The sequence below is a fragment of the Equus asinus genome, chromosome 2, assembly GCF_041296235.1.
Source record: "Equus asinus isolate D_3611 breed Donkey chromosome 2, EquAss-T2T_v2, whole genome shotgun sequence".
Classification (NCBI taxonomy): domain Eukaryota; kingdom Metazoa; phylum Chordata; class Mammalia; order Perissodactyla; family Equidae; genus Equus; species Equus asinus.
Genome location: NC_091791.1, coordinates 95,416,132 through 95,432,220, shown reverse-complemented (window position 1 = coordinate 95,432,220; position 16,089 = coordinate 95,416,132). Strand labels below are relative to the sequence as shown.

Sequence of the window (16,089 nt, the reverse complement as noted above, 5' to 3'; positions counted from 1 at the left end):
GCACACGGTGGGAGCCCTGGCAGAGGAGGGAAGGCCACCGCTTTCTCAGCTGCAGGGGTAAAATCAGGTTCCCAAGACCTCCCTCCTGCAAAGCCCGATGGCTCCTCGTCAGCCCTCCTCCCCCTGCCTCCGAGTCCGCTGACCCCTCTCCCCTCCCCCCTCTTCCTCTTTTGGCTTCCAGGACACCACTCTGGCTGGCTTTTATCTCATCCTTACAGCTGCTCCTTAGCAGCCTCTTTTGTGGCTCCTCTTGGCCACTTAATGGCCAGCGCTGGACCCTCAGCTCTCGGTTCTCTTCTCTCCCTGTGCTCCCTAAGGGTGAGCTCATCTGTCCCATGGCTTCCAGTGCCTTCTGCTTACGGCTCCCCACGTGCACCCCTGTTCAGGACCTCTCCCTGAGCTACAGACTCCTGTAGCCACTGCAATCTGGAGTACCCAGGGGGCTGGGAGGCCTCAGGGGCTGCCTCCTGCTTCAAGGCCTGAGCCCAGACAGCTGCACAGCATAGCAGGATGACCTGGCGGGAGCGTCCGCCCCCACCCCGCGCCCCCGACTGCATGGCCTCACCCCCGTCGACTCCTCATCCTCACACAGCCCAGGTCCTCCCTCCATCTGTGTCAGTGTGACTGCCTCCTGGCTCATGGGAGGGAGCACTGTCTGCAAAGTCCTAACTCCCTCTGAAACATCAGGCACAGATTCATCTCATGCCCAGGTTCATCCCCAACCCTCCTGTGGCCTGGCAGTTCCAGAAGTTTCCTCCCCTACTCTGCCCCAGAGGTAGTCCAGTCAAATCCTCCTCGTCCTTTGACGGATATGGGAACCAAGCACAGAGAGGGAGGGACTCGCACGGGGCCGCAGGCAGCTTCTACAGCTCCTCGGAAAACGGTCATGGGACCTCAAAGCTTATACTTTTGGCCTGTGAATTTTTAGGCCAAAGGCCTCTTTATGTTTAGCTGATTTCATTGACAGACTACGGCTAAGATGATTTAAATGACACCAGTGCTTAAGAAATTGGAATGACACGTGGATGAACCCTCCCCAGACAGGAAACCAAACGCTGTCTCTTTGCTCTCAGGGACCAGGGTGACTGCCCTTTCTGATCCTGCCTGAACGGGACCCCCAAGACCCACCCCTCTTCCCAACACCCCTGCAGTCATGCCTCAGGGATCAAACAAAAGCCACAGCATGCAGCTCAGGCTCTCTGATAAGATCTTCCTCCTGTTTCTTGGAAAATCTCCATTCCCCGGAAGCTTTTGAAACAGGTCAGTTATACAACAATGAGCAAACAACTTTCCAGAACAGGGGCTGCACCTGGACACGCTCGTTGAGGGAGCTTAGAAAGGCCTTTTTTTTTTTTTTTTTTTACTGCAAATAAGAGACAGTAACTGAATCTTGTTTAAGCCAGAGAGAGGCATTTCTTCCAAGAACAGAGAGTTCTGAGTTGGCTCAAGACGGTCTCGGGGAGCACAGGCAGCATCGTGCTTCCCCGCTGGCCTCTGTCTCTCTCTGTGCATCCTCACTTTTTCCTCCTTTACCCACCAGCTTCCTCTGCTTGCGAGTGTCTCAACTGCCCAGCATAGGGAATCGTGTTTCACAGAGATTGCCACCCAGAGATCAGAGGCTCTCGCTTGACATCAATTCAAAACTCCCGTGGAAATGAATCTACCTGCCCCACATGTCACCCTCTGGTCCAACCAATTAAACCTGGGGCCTGGGAGGGACCACACTGTACAATACACCCACTGGGACCCAGACAAGGTTGTGCTGGTCTGGGCAGACCCTCTCAACGTGGTCACTATCCGCTCCAATACTTAAGCCAAAGCCTATTTCTTGACAAGAGGGAAGGAAAGAGTGGCAGAACTATGTGACTCAGTAGGGAAAAAAAACACCTCCTGCCATGTTGAAGGCTGGGAATGTGGAGAACCCAGACGCCAGGAAGAAGCTTCTGGTCAACCTGCCCCGTGGGCCACAGGAGTCTGGTTTGCTCTTCGGCACAGAGAGCAAGTAAGGAGGTGTCATTTGGCTCTGCAGGCACAGCCTGGGTAAGGGAGAGGACTGGGGCAGCTATTTCAGAAAACGCACGTCTACACCATTCTACAGAGTAGTGGCCTCTCCTGTACTGACATTCCTGGGCAGCAGTCAACACAGATCTTAAGCCGTTTCAGCCCCACCCCAACCACAGTAGACATGGTTCCTAGTCTAGTGACCTCGGTGCCAGAAGAAGTCAGGACTGTGACTCGTATGTTCTCAGGAGCGTTACGACCCTCGCAATGCCAAGTGACTTCCTGGGAGCAGGCTGGGGCCCCTCCTGTCTGGAGGGGAGACGACCACAGCGGTTTCATAAGGAAGCTCCTGCTCAGTTGAATAGGACATTCTCAAGTTGCCTGCTGGTTCTCAACCCTCCTGCCACCAAACCAGCCCACATCTCATAATGAGCAGCAGTGGGGAGCCCTCTGGGGTTTGCTTCCCTAGGATCCCATCTTTGCCCTGAATTCCCTTATATAGAACACGGACTACCGAGTCACTTAAGTTCAGGGCATTCTCAATGACTCTTACCTTCCGGAGGCCCTTAATTCAACTTCAGTGCCATGCTTGACCTTTCCAAGTCACCTGTCTTAAATACAAGAGCAAAGAAGCCAGGTATCTGGAGATAAAATATTAATTTATATGTCAAATATTTCCCAGGCACTGGATGGACACAGCTGGTCATGCCCTCACAGACGCTGTAGCCCTGTGTGTCTCTAACATCAGAGATAAGCTGTAGAATGGTGCTCCAGCGATGGGCAATCGGGGTGCTCAGCAAGTAGACTTGGAATGAGTGGATGACTATAAAACCTGTGAGCCGGGAGAATAGAGGACAGCCATCTCCTGGCGCGGTCACCAGGACACTCCTTATAATTGTTCAGTCTAATTGTCTGTGACTATTAGGCCTCTGTATGACTAAGAGCTGGTATCTTGTGATCCATTTCACTGTTATTTGCCAACATTTCAATAAGAGAGGCCTGTGACGTGTCACCTCTGGGTGGAAGCGGATGAGGGCCAGTGCACATCTCGGAAATGCCCTCTTTTCCGATGCTATGGTCATCACAGAAGTGTTGGCAGATATAAAGTGGTACGATCCAGCGATCTGGAACCCTGAGTGAAAGTGTGGAAAGCAACGGCCTTTGGGGATCCCCTGGATCCACATAGACCGTGAGTGGGAGCTGGGGGTCGTTATACGTGGCCAGTCCCTACTGGGTACCTTGTGAACACTGACACATTTGACCTCTGTTTATTGAAGCAATGTGGTCTCCCTCAGGCGGCCCAGCTCAGAGGGCTTTGAGCCACAGAGGGACTCACGAGGGCCCCGCCTGAGCAAAATGGCACTTTTCATATTTATTTAGTAAGTAGACAGAACAAATGAAGTGAATAAGTGCAGGAGCTGAGCAAATGAAATCCTTAATTCCTACCTGTAAGTCCTTTGTAGGACTGAATAAAGTGTTTTCAAGATGTTTCCAGGCTCTTGATCTGAGGAAATAGTCACTATGACTCACGCCAGCCCCTCTGCACTCATTAACTCCCTGAGTGCTTCATTCTGGGTGTAAGTGGCTGGGCCAGCCCAGGGCCGAAAGGTCGGATGGCAGCTTCAGGCCGAGAAAACGCCTTTTGTGATCAGAGGAATGGATCCAAGAGAGTGGGAAGAGGATGAGGGGGATGTGAATTCTCCAAGGATTCAAACCCGAAAAGAGCTACTGAGGCTGTGAGGACTTCATCAAATGGTTCGAAAGCTTTCATGAAAAAACAAACACCCAGAATAGCCCGAAAAATTACTTAAAAAAAAATGTAACAAGAGTGGACTTAATCATCTTTTGTTAAAGGGCTTTATAAAGCTAACACAGGCACAATAGTGTATTATTGACACAGGAAAAGACAAAACAATGTAAAAAACCCCACAAAATCCAAAAAGGGTCCAAGGGTCTACAGATACACATATACATATATATATCATATATGCATGACAAAAATAGAATACCAATATTGTAGGAAAATAAGGAATTGTTCAATTAATAATGCTGAGTTAAATGGTTAAGCATTTAAAGGAAAAATAAAATCATATTCTTTCAGTAACATATAAAAATCAAAATCAGAAGAAAATATAAGTAACGATTTGTGTAGTCATGGAGGAGGAAAGAGCTATCTAAGAATGACGTCAGAGAAGAAAACCAAAATAATATTATTGATACATCTGACTACACAAAAATCTATAAAACTTCTCTGGCAAAAAGTAAAACACAACATGAAATTAAGATTAAAATGCTGGTTTATGTGCAAAATACATAAGTAAAAATCAATAAGAAAAAGATGAATACCTAAATAGGAAAAGTGGGATAAGAATGAGAAGACGAAATTCATAAAAAGAGAGATAATGATGGCCAATAGTATTGAAACATGGAAAATTGCACAATCTTAGTAGTCATTAACAAATTCAAACCACAATATGTACCCAAAAATCTATGGGGTAGAGTTAAAGCTATCCTCAGAGGAAAATATACTTTACTTTCATGACTAAAAATCTAGAAAACATAAAAACATGAACTGAAAATACACTGTGTTCATCTTTTTAAAACAAAATTCAAAAACAACAAAAAGAGACAAAACAAATATAAAAAGTGAAATTAATGAAACATAAAATAAATAAAAATAACAGAAATGATAAATTAACCCAGAAACCAGATTTTCTAAAAGACAAATTAAAAAAATATATGCTTGGGACCCAGCGCAGTGGTGCAGAGGTAAGTTTGCTTGCTCTGCTTCGGCGGCCCGGGGTTTGCCAGTTCGGATCCCGGGTGCGGACATGGCACTGCTTGGTGAGCCACGCTGTGATAGGCGTCCCACATATAAAGTGGAGGAGGATGGGCATGGATGTTAGCTCAGGGCCAGTCTTCCTCAGCAGAAAGAGGAGGATTGGAGGCAGATGTTAGCTCAGGGCTAATCTTCCTCAAAAAAAAAAAAATATACATATATGGATATGTATCTCCTGATAAATCTATATAAGACAAAACACCAATTTGTAGAGGAGTAGCAATGAGAAAGGCACTGTGACCACAGAAAGAGCTTTCGTGCGCCTTATCCCATCCTTTCAGGCGCCACATCTCCTCTTTCCAGGGGTATCTCCTCCTTCCAGGCGCCATATCCCCCTCCTTCCAGGGCCCCTATCCCCTCCTTCCAGACGTGGTCAGGATTTAGTGAGGGGAGGAAAGACCGAACTTGTGCCCCCTCGGCCCTCCGTGGCCGTTACTCCGTGGCCCGGGTCCGGGTCTACACCTCTGGCCTTGTGGCTCCATGCAGTTCCTGGCTCCCTGGCCAGGGAGGGGAGGGGACCCAGCTCTTTCTCTGTGGATCAGCCATCACCCTGGTGGCTGGTCAAGAATCACTGTGTCACAGTGAGTGGTGTTCACCCTCTCCAACCATCCTCCACCCTCCATCTCAGACTCCGCGGGTGCTTCCACCTCCAGACCCCCAGACCCCTTCGCACAGGGAATCCAGAAGAGTGGGCCACCTGATTCCTGCCCTGGAGAGCTCAGGACTCAGACCCTCCATGTAAGGGACGTGGTCACCCAGAAACTGCCTCCAAATGGGCACAGGGAGGAGTCTGCATGGGGGGGCAAGGTGAGCTCTCCGGAGGATGTCCCCAGTGGGGACACGGTCACACGTGCGACTCTGCACATGGTACCTGATCGCGCCTCTGTGGTGGCTGAGGCCATGGTTCCTCCGTGAGCAGGAAGCGGGACAGGTCAGGAGCACTGGGCGGGCAGACAGTGCCTTCCTTCCCACAGCCATCCCGGAGCCCTGGGTGATAACTGCGGGGCGCAGCTGGCTTCCAGGGTCTCGTCCAGGCTGAGGAGGGGCAGCTGATGAGCCCTGTCAGCCACGACGTTGGGGAGAAGAGAGGCAGCCGCGTGCTGGTGTTTGCCAGGTCGGCTTGAGGGGCAGCGCTCTGCAGGACCCAACCAGGGGCACGCCCTGAGCCCATGATGTCACCTCCAGGACCTCGGCAAGAATCCCGGGTCGTCTGTCAGCTGGGCTTCCAGAAGCCCGAGGACAGGACTGCAACAGAGACTGACAGCTGGTGGCACCACAAAGTCATCTCCACCTGAGACCCCGGGGAGATCCCCACGTCCCCTGTACCGGTGCCCCCACAGGTCCTTGGCTAGCCCCTAAAGTTTCCTGAGTTACAGGTCCCCAGCCTCAACTGCCCCTACTTTTGAGACAATGTGGGGTCACCACAAAAATCGTGAGTAAACACTTAGCGGTGTTCTCCAGAAGAACTGATTCTGAGACAAGCCCAGCTTCTCTCCCTGCTGATGCTGACGGGGGGCAAAGCCTTGGGCTGGATTCTTATCGGACTTCAGAAAGGTACCCAGAAAGTCCATGGATGGGAAGACCACAGTTGCAGGCTCCACAGAGCCAGGCCAGAGCAGCAGGGCTGTCCACAGGGCACACAGGAAGGAGGGTAGGGGGTGGCACGCGGGTCCTGCCCCGAAGAGTCACAGTCCAGGTTTGGAAAGGAGACGGACACACAGACAAGGAGCAGAGAATTCCGCCAGGACCCAGGGCCTGCAGGACAGTGAGGGCTGCCAGGCCCGGCTTGCTGGAGACCCGTGGTCACCCCACGGGAGCGTGCGTCTGGCCCTGGCCCTGCAGGGTAGGGGGTTTGGGGAACAGCATTCCAAGTGGGGGTGAAACGAGTGAAAAGGGGAGCGGAGTAAAGCAAGAGCGTGCGCAGATGCAGACAGGCCTCACCTGGCTGCCCTGTGACCTCTGGTTGCTGCCCAGCCCTGTCTCCAGACCACCAGCAGAGGGCAGCAGGAGGCACAGCTTACCGGGCCACTACCTGCAGTTCCCCCTGAAAGCAGGCTGCGCCCAGAGCCACTTTCCAAAATGAGTCTGGCTGTTTCTCTCCTGGGTCCAGCCTGCAGCTGAGCCAGGCCCCAGAGAAGGGAGTTGGGTCACCCATCTTGGGGAGAACTGAGATTCAGTCATTCATTTGTTCATTCGTTTATTCATCCAAGTTATCAAGTGTTTGTGGCTCCTAGGCCTTTTCTAGGCCCTGGGGCTGCACAGGTGAATGAAGCATAGTCTTGAAATAATCACAACAACAAGAAGAACGAACACTTGCATGGCATTCTACTATTATCCCAATTTTGCCATCAAGGGAACTAAAGCACAGAGAGGGCATGTGACTTGCCTGAGGTCACACAGCTGCAAAGTGGTGGATCCAGGGCTTGAATCCAGGCAGTCTGGCTCCAGGGTCCTCTCGATGACGCTGCTACACTGATGTAACTTAAACACATAAATGGCCAAGATGGTTTTAGATGATTGTAATTGCTAGTGAGACAATGAAACAGAGCATTGTAATGGTGTCTGGGGCTGGGCAACCTTAGATCCAGTGTCAGATAAGGACTGGGCGGGTAATGAGGGCATTTGATCCAAGGCCTGGCAGGCAGGATCATATTAGCACCCAGACAATCTCTGTGGAGCCCTAGTTGTCCCTGGGCACAGCTCAGGGCCTCTTGTGGACCAAGCACCCACACAGCTGGCCCAGAAACTCTGGGACCCCCCAGAGCCAATGCTCCCCATTGAAGGGCATGCAGATAGCGGCCTGGCCTCGGGCTGAGGGGAGAGCAGGGCTGAGCCCCTGGCAGCAGGATGCAGAGGACGGTAAGCCCTGGGTCTGCACGCACACACTCACACGTGCACAGAAACACAGACAAATACCCCCAAATCAGTGTATACACAACGCCCCACTCAGAGTCTCACCTGCCCAGGGCCCCCCAGTCCCAGACACTCCCCAGAGGTATCCCAGGTGCAGACCCACCCTGGAAGTCAGGGGAGGCAGAGAGACCCTGGAAACGGGTAGGGAAGGATGTAGGTCGGCAGCTGCTTTTCACTAGCGGGGCGCCAATCGTTGAAGGAGCTTGGGGTCTGACCTACAAGGAATGATGAAGCCCCGGCTCCCTGGCTCCAGGGCTCCCTGCAAAGGTGAGATGAGGCAGGAAGCAGCTGTGGTGACTGGATTTCTTAGGCGATGGTTTCCAAAATGGGGCAAACATCTGGCTCACCGAGGGGCCTCGTGAAGACGACAGATTTCTGAGATTTTTGAGTCACTGAGTCCAGAGGGGAGCCAAGATCCTAGGATCTGGCCAAGCTTTCCAGGCAATTCTGCTGTCACTGCTCTGAAGAGTTGCATGAGATGAGATGGCACAGGCACTCTGCTTGCCAGGACAGGGCAGGTTGGACCCGGGGCTGGCGGCGGCTAGCCGAGTCCAAGGCATTTGCTTAGCAAGTTAATGGCTACTTGCATCCCACTTCTTTTGAGCAAAACACCTGTGTTTTCCTGGACAAACCACTGACCCCTAGCTGGAGACACTGTCTCCTCCCCACACACGTTCCCGCCAGAGTGGGGAGCCCTCTTCCCAGACAGAGCCTGCCGGAGGCCCTCCTCTCCTCCCAGCGTTCCATCAGCCACTCGGGACACTGAGACAACATCACCTTACAAAGGCCACGTCCCGATGCCTCGAGCCCAGGCCCCAGGATGACATTTGATCTCTTACTGGTTAATGAGAAAAAAAAATCCCCGATTTCTGGCAGGTTCGGAAGCACAGATCAGTTATACAATAACGAACAAACAACCAGGGCAGAGGCTGTCGGCCCTGACGCCCACACCAAGGGGCGAGGCCGGGGCCTGACTGTGCCCCCGGAGCTGGTCGATCCTGGACAGCCACAGAGAAGCGAGGCAGCTGGTCCTGGGAAGGAGGGGGATTCGAGGCAGGTGATGCTAGGCCTTCAGCTAGCACCCCAAGCCCCGGCCCTCTGGTTTGGGCGTGGCTAAAAGTGAGCACAGCAGAGCTGGCGGACTCCAGAGAGAGACGGTCCTGTAGGAACAAGGCCCTGCAGATGCAGGACCCGCGCGCGGCCAGAGCCGGGCCTTGAATGCCACGGGAGTGGGCAGTTGCTTTCATGCTGGCCCGGGAAGCAAATCACAGTCGGCCTGGCCATGTCTACACTTCCACAGGAGACCGTTGACTCACAGATGTGATCTGAACTCAGAGCTGCCGTGCCCAGAGCAAGGTGTATTGGCCATTCTCACCTGCTCGGACGGCCTTTCTGTGGACGTGAGAAATAGGTGTAGGTGCTCAGTCCACGGTTACTTTGGACAAAATTGACAGGTGACAAAAACTGGAAACAGTTCTCAGACCCCACAGCTTTGCTCCTGGAATAGGCCTTGAGGTCTGGGTCAGCGCGTGGCTGTCCATTCATCCAGGTTTTGAAGGGAAAGCCTTCGCAGACCAGTTTACAGGTGGGCAGACTGAGGCCCAGGTTCCGCCATGCCGCTTGGTGTGCAGGTCAGGGAACTGTCCTCAAAGGGCAGCCTCCTGCTCCCAGATCCTAAACTGCCCACCGGAGAGGCTGTTGTCCCTCCCTCAGCCATAGCTGCGCTCACGGAGACCCAGGCCCTGTGCGTCCCCAGCATGACCCCAGGGTCAGGCCCAGGCTCCACAGGGGCCTGAGCCTCCCTCCCCTCCCAGGAATGCTCTGAGGCACGACCTTCCGGTTCTTACTCTGTGCAAAAGGCAGCAAAGGAAGGCGCTGCAGGTTGTGTGTGTCTGCCCCGTCTCCAGTCCAAAAGCCAGCCTGGGGAAGGATACGGTGGGGCCTCCTGCTCCACCAGAACCAACTGCAGGGCTCAGGAGGTTGCTCCGTCATCCCCACTCCCGAGGTCCCAGGAGAAGGTGCTGCCTGAGGCCCCTGAGGTCTGCTCTTGCGGCACCTGGCTTCAGTAGGGCCCCTGTGCAAGAGATGCCCTCGGTCATCCAGGGAGCGGGAGAGACCGCCTGCAGAGTCTCCTTGAGTCCATCATTCCCCTCGTGTTCCAGATCCTGGGAAGCCCGATGGACCGCAGTTTCTACCTTCGGACTCTCGTGAGAACCCTGTTTCTTAGATTAGCTCCTCCTTCTCTTGAGCTGGCTGGCAAGGGGCCCCGCTGCCTGCTGATAAGAACTGAGAAGTGAACATAGGGAGGTGGTTGTCTCCATTTCTAGATCCGGGGGAGAATGGGGGCAAGGGGATACACTGAGAGAGAGGAGCCCGAAAAGACCATCGGTGCTGGGTCAGGGGAAGAAGAAGCCTGACGGGGATGGGAGAATGTGAGCTCGTCCTGGAGATTCCTATCACCTTTCCCTGAATGGGGGGCCATCATTAGCTACTGGGAAGCAATCCATGTGAAGGACACGACTGCGTCTTCTACAGTTGTACAGCTAAAGAGACTGTCCTTCACGCACAGTATAAACAAAGGAGACGCTCATCTCAGGGCGGACCACGATCCCCACCCGTTACATAAAATAGAAAAAATTATATGATAGTTAACGTCTCTGATTTCTCATTTTCGTCCTGGCTATGAGAAAATTTAGATGTAACTTTCGTGCATGATATGGTCGTTCTCTTGTTCTGGGTGATCCTATGTGTACCTTCTTTCCTTCTAAAAAGTTTCCAGTCTTTCCTTTTTCTATTTGCCACATGGCCTGTGGTTTCCTATGAGCCTCTGAGTTTTAAGCAGCTTCGCCTTCCTTTGCAAAAGGCAGTCTGGGTTTGAGTTGAAAATAGTGAATTGTTCTGCTCCACATCACAAAAATACTCTTCTCGTTGTCCCCAAGGGCGGTGCCTAAAGAAAAGCCGTGCGGGATTGGGAATTCAGTGATGTGACAGTCTAGGTGTGCTAGAGGCCAGGGGCACAGGTCCTGTCACCCTCACCCCAACAGCCCAGGGCCTCAGCATGTCCCGGCCCAACTCTGTCCCCGCCTGGCAGCCCTGCAGAGGGAGCCCCCCTGGGAGAGCTCTGCCCTGTTTGCACTCTTGGTGTCCAACCTGCTCATCCATCCGTAATTCTTCAGTGGACCCTGTCAACAAATACTCAGCAAGCACTTACTAGGTGTGAGGTGCTGTCTCTGGTAGTTCAAATACAAAGGAAAATATCACGAAATATTTCCCAATCTCATTCTGTGAATGGCATTATTGGAGCTGGAATTCACTCTCCTCCCCCAATTTGCTGAGGGGATTCTATATAGTCTCGGCCCCATCTGCCTTGGTATTGCTGAAAAACCTCCATGGCCGGAGCAGGATTGTGGCAAACAGAGCATCAGAATCCGGTTCATCAGAATTCGGTTCAGGGGAGGATTTATTTGCTGACTGAATGACGCCGCGTAATTTGACCCACAGGGTATGAAACTCACCTTTGGGGAGTTTTGCCTCTTGTCTCTATTAATAATGGGCCATTGACCTATAATTGGATGAGGATGTCACAGAAGGAAGGGGATGCTGAACATGGGGGCACTGAGGCTGATGATGCCCTGCGGAGAGGGACCCGGCCTGCCTGCCGATTGCTCCCACCCATGAGGCCAGTATGTGCCACCATATCAAACCAGTCTCCTGAAAGTATTCAGGAGTAAAAGGATGCCTTTTGTCCTCAAGATCACCCTAGTGACTAGCCCTGGGCTGTGACATGGTTCTGGCCATGGGAAAGAACTTAAGGCAGGAGAGTTTGGCATCAAGTAGTGGCAACTCTTGGAGAAAAAGGAATTGGATCAATCAGAGGCTGAGATCTACTGCCCACGCTGACGCAGATGTGGCCCTGCACTGGTCCTCCAGGGGGCAGCAGTGTCCTCGAGGTAAGAGCAGAGGGTGTAACTGCACCCTTGCCATGGCTGACTCTGACCCAACGCTGTGCTCTTAGGCAGGACAGACGGCGTCCTTTGCCACGACTGGACCAGAAACCCTCACGCCCCACTGTCAGCCTCTCTCCACTTCTCACCCCACAAGCAAACACATTCCCTTCTTTTTCCTCCCATCCCCGTGAAGGAACGAGCCAACACCAGGTGTGGGAATACTGGCATTGGATTCTCTTTCGGAGCAGCAGAGAGCGCTGCAGGGCCCCCGGGAGGGGGCTGAGGAACCCACCTCTTCAGGCTGGGAATTCACAGACGGCCGTGAAGGAGGAAGAGCAGGTGATGTCATTCCACAAGCCATCCTGCAGGAGGACCACACAGTCCTCCCCCGAGCCGTGGTTGTTGGGCTCGTTGCTCTTCCAGTTGCTGTAGGCCAGCCTCCCTCCTGTCACGTACTCGAACTTCCCTTCAGTCCTCTCGTCTGTGATGCCCAGGAAGGCAACTCCATTGGCCACATTCTGGATGGCTTTGTTCTCCTCAGCATTCTTAGGGGTGGCCACGAAGGCCCGGAGCTCGGCACACAGAGCCTTCACTTTGGAAAAAGGCATCTTTTCACCATTGGTCACATAGAGCTTCGTCCCAGACTTTTTGCCCAAGGAGAAGAATTGCACTGAAATCACAAAGGGTGGGTGAGGTTGGCGTGGCTTGGAGCCCAGCCCAGGACAGCAGGTGAAGAAGCCCTTCTCTGGGAGCTCAGGACTCTGGAAAAGGGCCCATGCTGCACCTCCTCGGATCAGATCCCAGCGAGGAAGCGCTCCTCCGCTGCAGAGCAAGTGCCTGGCCGAAAGCCTGGACTCTCCTGGAATCCCAGCCTTGAGACAATTGTCTGTTAAAAACTGTCCCAGTGCAGGTGGACATAGGGAAACACGCTTGGGCCCCACTGCCCGGCTTGGGCTCCTGGATGAGGGAGAGGCGTGGACAGCCATCTGAGAACATTGGCTGCTGAGAAAGGCGCAGAGATTCTGGAGCTGGCAGACTCCGTGCAACCCTCCTCTGCTGCTTCCTAGCTGTGTGACGTTGAATGAATCACCTGCGCTCCTGGATCTATTTTTTCTCACCTGTAAATAAAATGGGTATAATCCCCCCAAATACGGTTGGTGGGAGGACTGAATGAAACCATGTAATGAGAAAATGCCTGCCTAGCTCAGGCCCTGGTGTATAATGTGTTCAAAAATGCTGGTTCTCTTCTACCCTCCCCCAAACCTACAGCACTATGAAGAAAAAGGAGAGCCAAGAACACACCGGGGGCAGGAAAAAAGCTTACACTTTTTGATGTGGTCCAGTTCTGATTTCAGGGTCCTTAGTTCTTGCTCTAAGTTCGCCAGCTTAGACTCAGCAACTGCAAAGCAATAGGGGGAAGGGTATGTATTTATTGAGAAGACCTAAAGTTGGAGAGCAGAGTATTTTGCAAAAAACAGAAATATATATATATATACATCTTACTAAAAAGTATGCTTATTACAGAAAAATAAGAAAACAAAAAGAAGCAACAGGGAAAAAAACTGTACTTCCACCTTCCCAGATCCACTTTAAGTAACTCTCGTAAACTATAACTCTGGAACTAATGCTAATAATAATAACTTGTAAATTACACCTCTGGATTTTTTTTTTCACACACTGCTTAAATATTGCAATATTATAATTATTTATTATAAAAGGCCCAACTCATTATTCTCCTTTTGTGAAAATTTTTCTTAATCATTCTCTTTCGTTTCTTATTCCAGGCAAACTTTTTCATACTTTTATAATTTTGATGGGCTAGTAGATAAATATTAACAAGAGGTGATCGTTTTTCTTTCGCTGTTACTGAAATTATTTTACTCTGAACCCAGTTGCTGTGATTTTTTCCCATTGTCTAGGGATCCCGTGAAGCAGAGCATTTTCAGGCCATTCTGGTGACAATAGACGTGAACCCAACACTCAGAGGACCCGTTTCCTCCTCTGCAGCCTGTGGACCCCGTCGGCTGGAGAGCCAGGCCCGTCTCCTGCAGGGCCTGCTGGGGGTGCCCGGCAGGGTTGGAAGTCTGTGCTCAGGTGCTAGTGGGAACCCTCTGGTCCCGGGAACGTGGAGGAGGAACGTGGGTGCCGGGTCAGGCAGCAGAGCTGAGCCCCTGCCAGGGAGGCAGCAGGAGAAGGTGCACATGTCACCTGGCCCTCAGGTTCCCGGCACCACGATGCCAGCTAAGCTCCTTACCTGAACTGTCTCCACGATCCCCTTTCTGGCCCTTTGCTCCTGGCGGCCCAGGAACCCCTGTATTTCCCGGAGGTCCCAGCTTCCCTGGAGGGCCCTGCAGGCCTCTGGGCCCTTGTCCTGTTGGAAGACAAAGGAAAGGTGACCCCGTAGCTGTCGCTCATTCTCTTTCTCCAAAAGCCCACTACTCGATTCACACTGAGCTCAGGAAACCGTCAGTGAATGTGTGATGGCCAAAGACGGAAGCTGTCCCTGCGTCCCCGGGGCAGCCTGCGCCGAGGGCCGGCTCCCTGAGCAGGCAGGACACCCCTCTCCACAGACAAGCACACATTTCCAGTCCCTGGGTGGACATGCGGGATCTGGAGGAGCCGAGAGGCATCTTTCTTCTGGGGAGAACGACCTTTCACAGGAGCGGTTCTGAGTGAGTTGTTGTCCTCCGCAGCGAAGGTGACCCCTCACGTCTCTGTGCTGGACCTTCCCAGGGAAGAGTCTCCCCCTGGGTGGGGTCTTGAGAAGGCAGAGCGGCCCGTCTCGTACCTGGCTCTCCCTTTTCTCCCTTGGCTCCATCTCGCCCATCTCTGCCCGGGGTGCCGTTGGTGACCGGGATGCCACAGGTGATCACGGAACAGGTCTTCTGGGCGTCCTCACAGGCTGTTGTTCCTGAGCCGGACGCTGTCACCACCCACAGAAGAAGGACAGGAAGTGCTGAAAATGGGAACATGGTCCTGACCTTAGAGTGGAGAAAGTCAAGAGAGTGATCTCATCTTGTTTAGCCAGTGTTCGCTATGGCCTCCAGCGTGCCGGGCCTGTGCAGGGCAGCCACACAGAGGGGACTGTCACAGCCCTTGGCTCTGAGTTACCCCCAGGCTGCCAGGAGACAGACCAGGGAAAAGTGTTAGAGTCACATCAGTGCTAGCACAAAGGAAGGGGCGAGAGGAACGTAACAGGGCCATTTTCCCTGGGCCCCCAGTGCCCCGTGCTATGGGTTTAGTGGGCGCATGAGAGCCCACAGGGTCTGGAAACGACAAACCAGCTTTGTTCCTGGTGACCTGGCACAAAGGCAAAGAGGGTTCATGCCTGGATGATCTTTGGCTCATCTTTCTCACCTCCCCTCCTTGAGGGCCAAGGGAGCCTCAGTTTCCCTCCTCTTCCCCATCCTGTGGGTCCCAGAGCTACATTCTTTTTTTTTTTTCCTTTGTCTCCCCAAAGCCCCCCGGGACATAGTTGTATGTTCTTCGTTGTGGGTCCTTCTAGTTGTGGCATGTGGGATGCTGCCTCAGCATGGCTTGATGAGCAGTGCCATGTCCGCGCCCAGGATTCGAACCAATGAAACACTGGGCCGCCTGCAGCGGAGCGCGCGAACTTAACCACTCAGTCACGGGGCCAGCCCCCCAGAGCTAGATTCTAACCATAGCAGGCGACGTGAGGCCCCACAAGACCCATTTCAGAGCAGGACCTGGTTTACAAGATCCATTCTCTCATTTCACATAAAAATCTCCTGTTTTAAACTCTGGGCCCCAACTACCCGCAGAACCACAGCTGTTTCCCCAAAAGCCTGTCAATCATCTTGCGTAAAGTCTCTGTTTTGTGACAGGGCTAAAGCAAGCTGCCAGCATACACACCTCACTTCCGTTCTTCCGTTTGCTGAAAAGACCACCCTTCAGTCTGCAGATGGTCAAGTGGATCCAGGAAAGACACAAATGCCCCAGGTCAGAGGAAGAGAGGCCCAGAGTGGGCCTGAGAACACTACCAAGGCCCCTGCCTGGATCTCACCAGGATCAAGTCAAGTGGCCAGACTCTTGGCCCAGGCCCCCACCTCTGTCCTCCAGAAATGACTTACTAGGGCCTCCCCAGGCTCAGAGGCTGTGGCAGGTAAGCTGGTCCTCCAGCCCAGGCCTCTGGCAGATGCCTCAGCAAAGTCAGGCCCAATTAGCCTGCTGACCAGGGACAGTGCTGGACTGGCCTTCAACCCCAGATTAATGAACAACCATCCTTAGAACTGCTCTATTCTGGGCAGTTCTCCGGGGCTGCTGGCGAGGTCTCCAACACAGCGCTGGCAGCTTTCTGCTTGAACTTCTCCTTCTCCTGCCCCCTCCCACACATGCGTCTCTACAGCTCGGCCACCTCTGATCCTCTAG

General features: G+C 52.9%; 1 protein-coding gene across 4 annotated transcripts; it reads right to left on the bottom strand.

Annotated features, from left to right (window-relative positions):
- Positions 1–71: 71 nt before the first annotated feature.
- On the bottom strand, positions 72–15,930 carry LOC106839383 (mannose-binding protein A-like). 4 transcript variants are annotated; one of them, XM_070494126.1, is made up of 6 exons: positions 15,792–15,930; positions 14,489–14,681; positions 13,955–14,071; positions 13,025–13,099; positions 11,993–12,370; positions 72–7,321 (listed from the first exon to the last, which is right to left on the bottom strand). In XM_070494126.1, the coding sequence occupies exons 2-5, from the start codon at positions 14,670–14,672 to the stop codon at positions 11,997–11,999; spliced, it is 750 nt and encodes a 249-aa protein (XP_070350227.1). In that variant the 5' UTR covers positions 14,673–14,681; positions 15,792–15,930; the 3' UTR covers positions 72–7,321; positions 11,993–11,996. The 4 variants fall into 4 exon arrangements, with proteins under 4 accessions (XP_070350227.1, XP_070350225.1, XP_014709535.1 ...); XM_070494124.1 differs by having other exon boundaries at positions 11,993–12,292; positions 15,574–15,909; XM_014854049.3 differs by having other exon boundaries at positions 15,574–15,906.
- Between the last annotated feature and the right edge of the window lie 159 nt (positions 15,931–16,089).

What these genes read in the sequence shown, in the direction of transcription:
- LOC106839383 (XM_070494126.1), bottom strand. Translation starts at nt 14,672, where the DNA reads ATGTTCCCATTTTCAGCACTTCCTGTCCTTCTTCTGTGGGTGGTGACA. An exon ending in GGGAGAAAAGGGAGAGCCAG is followed by an intron (nt 14,072 to 14,488) that starts GTACGAGACGGG and finishes GTCTTCCAACAG; the next exon opens with GACAAGGGCCCAGAGGCCTG. An exon ending in ACTGGACCACATCAAAAAGT is followed by an intron (nt 12,371 to 13,024) that starts GTAAGCTTTTTT and finishes TTGTGATTTCAG; the next exon opens with TGCAATTCTTCTCCTTGGGC.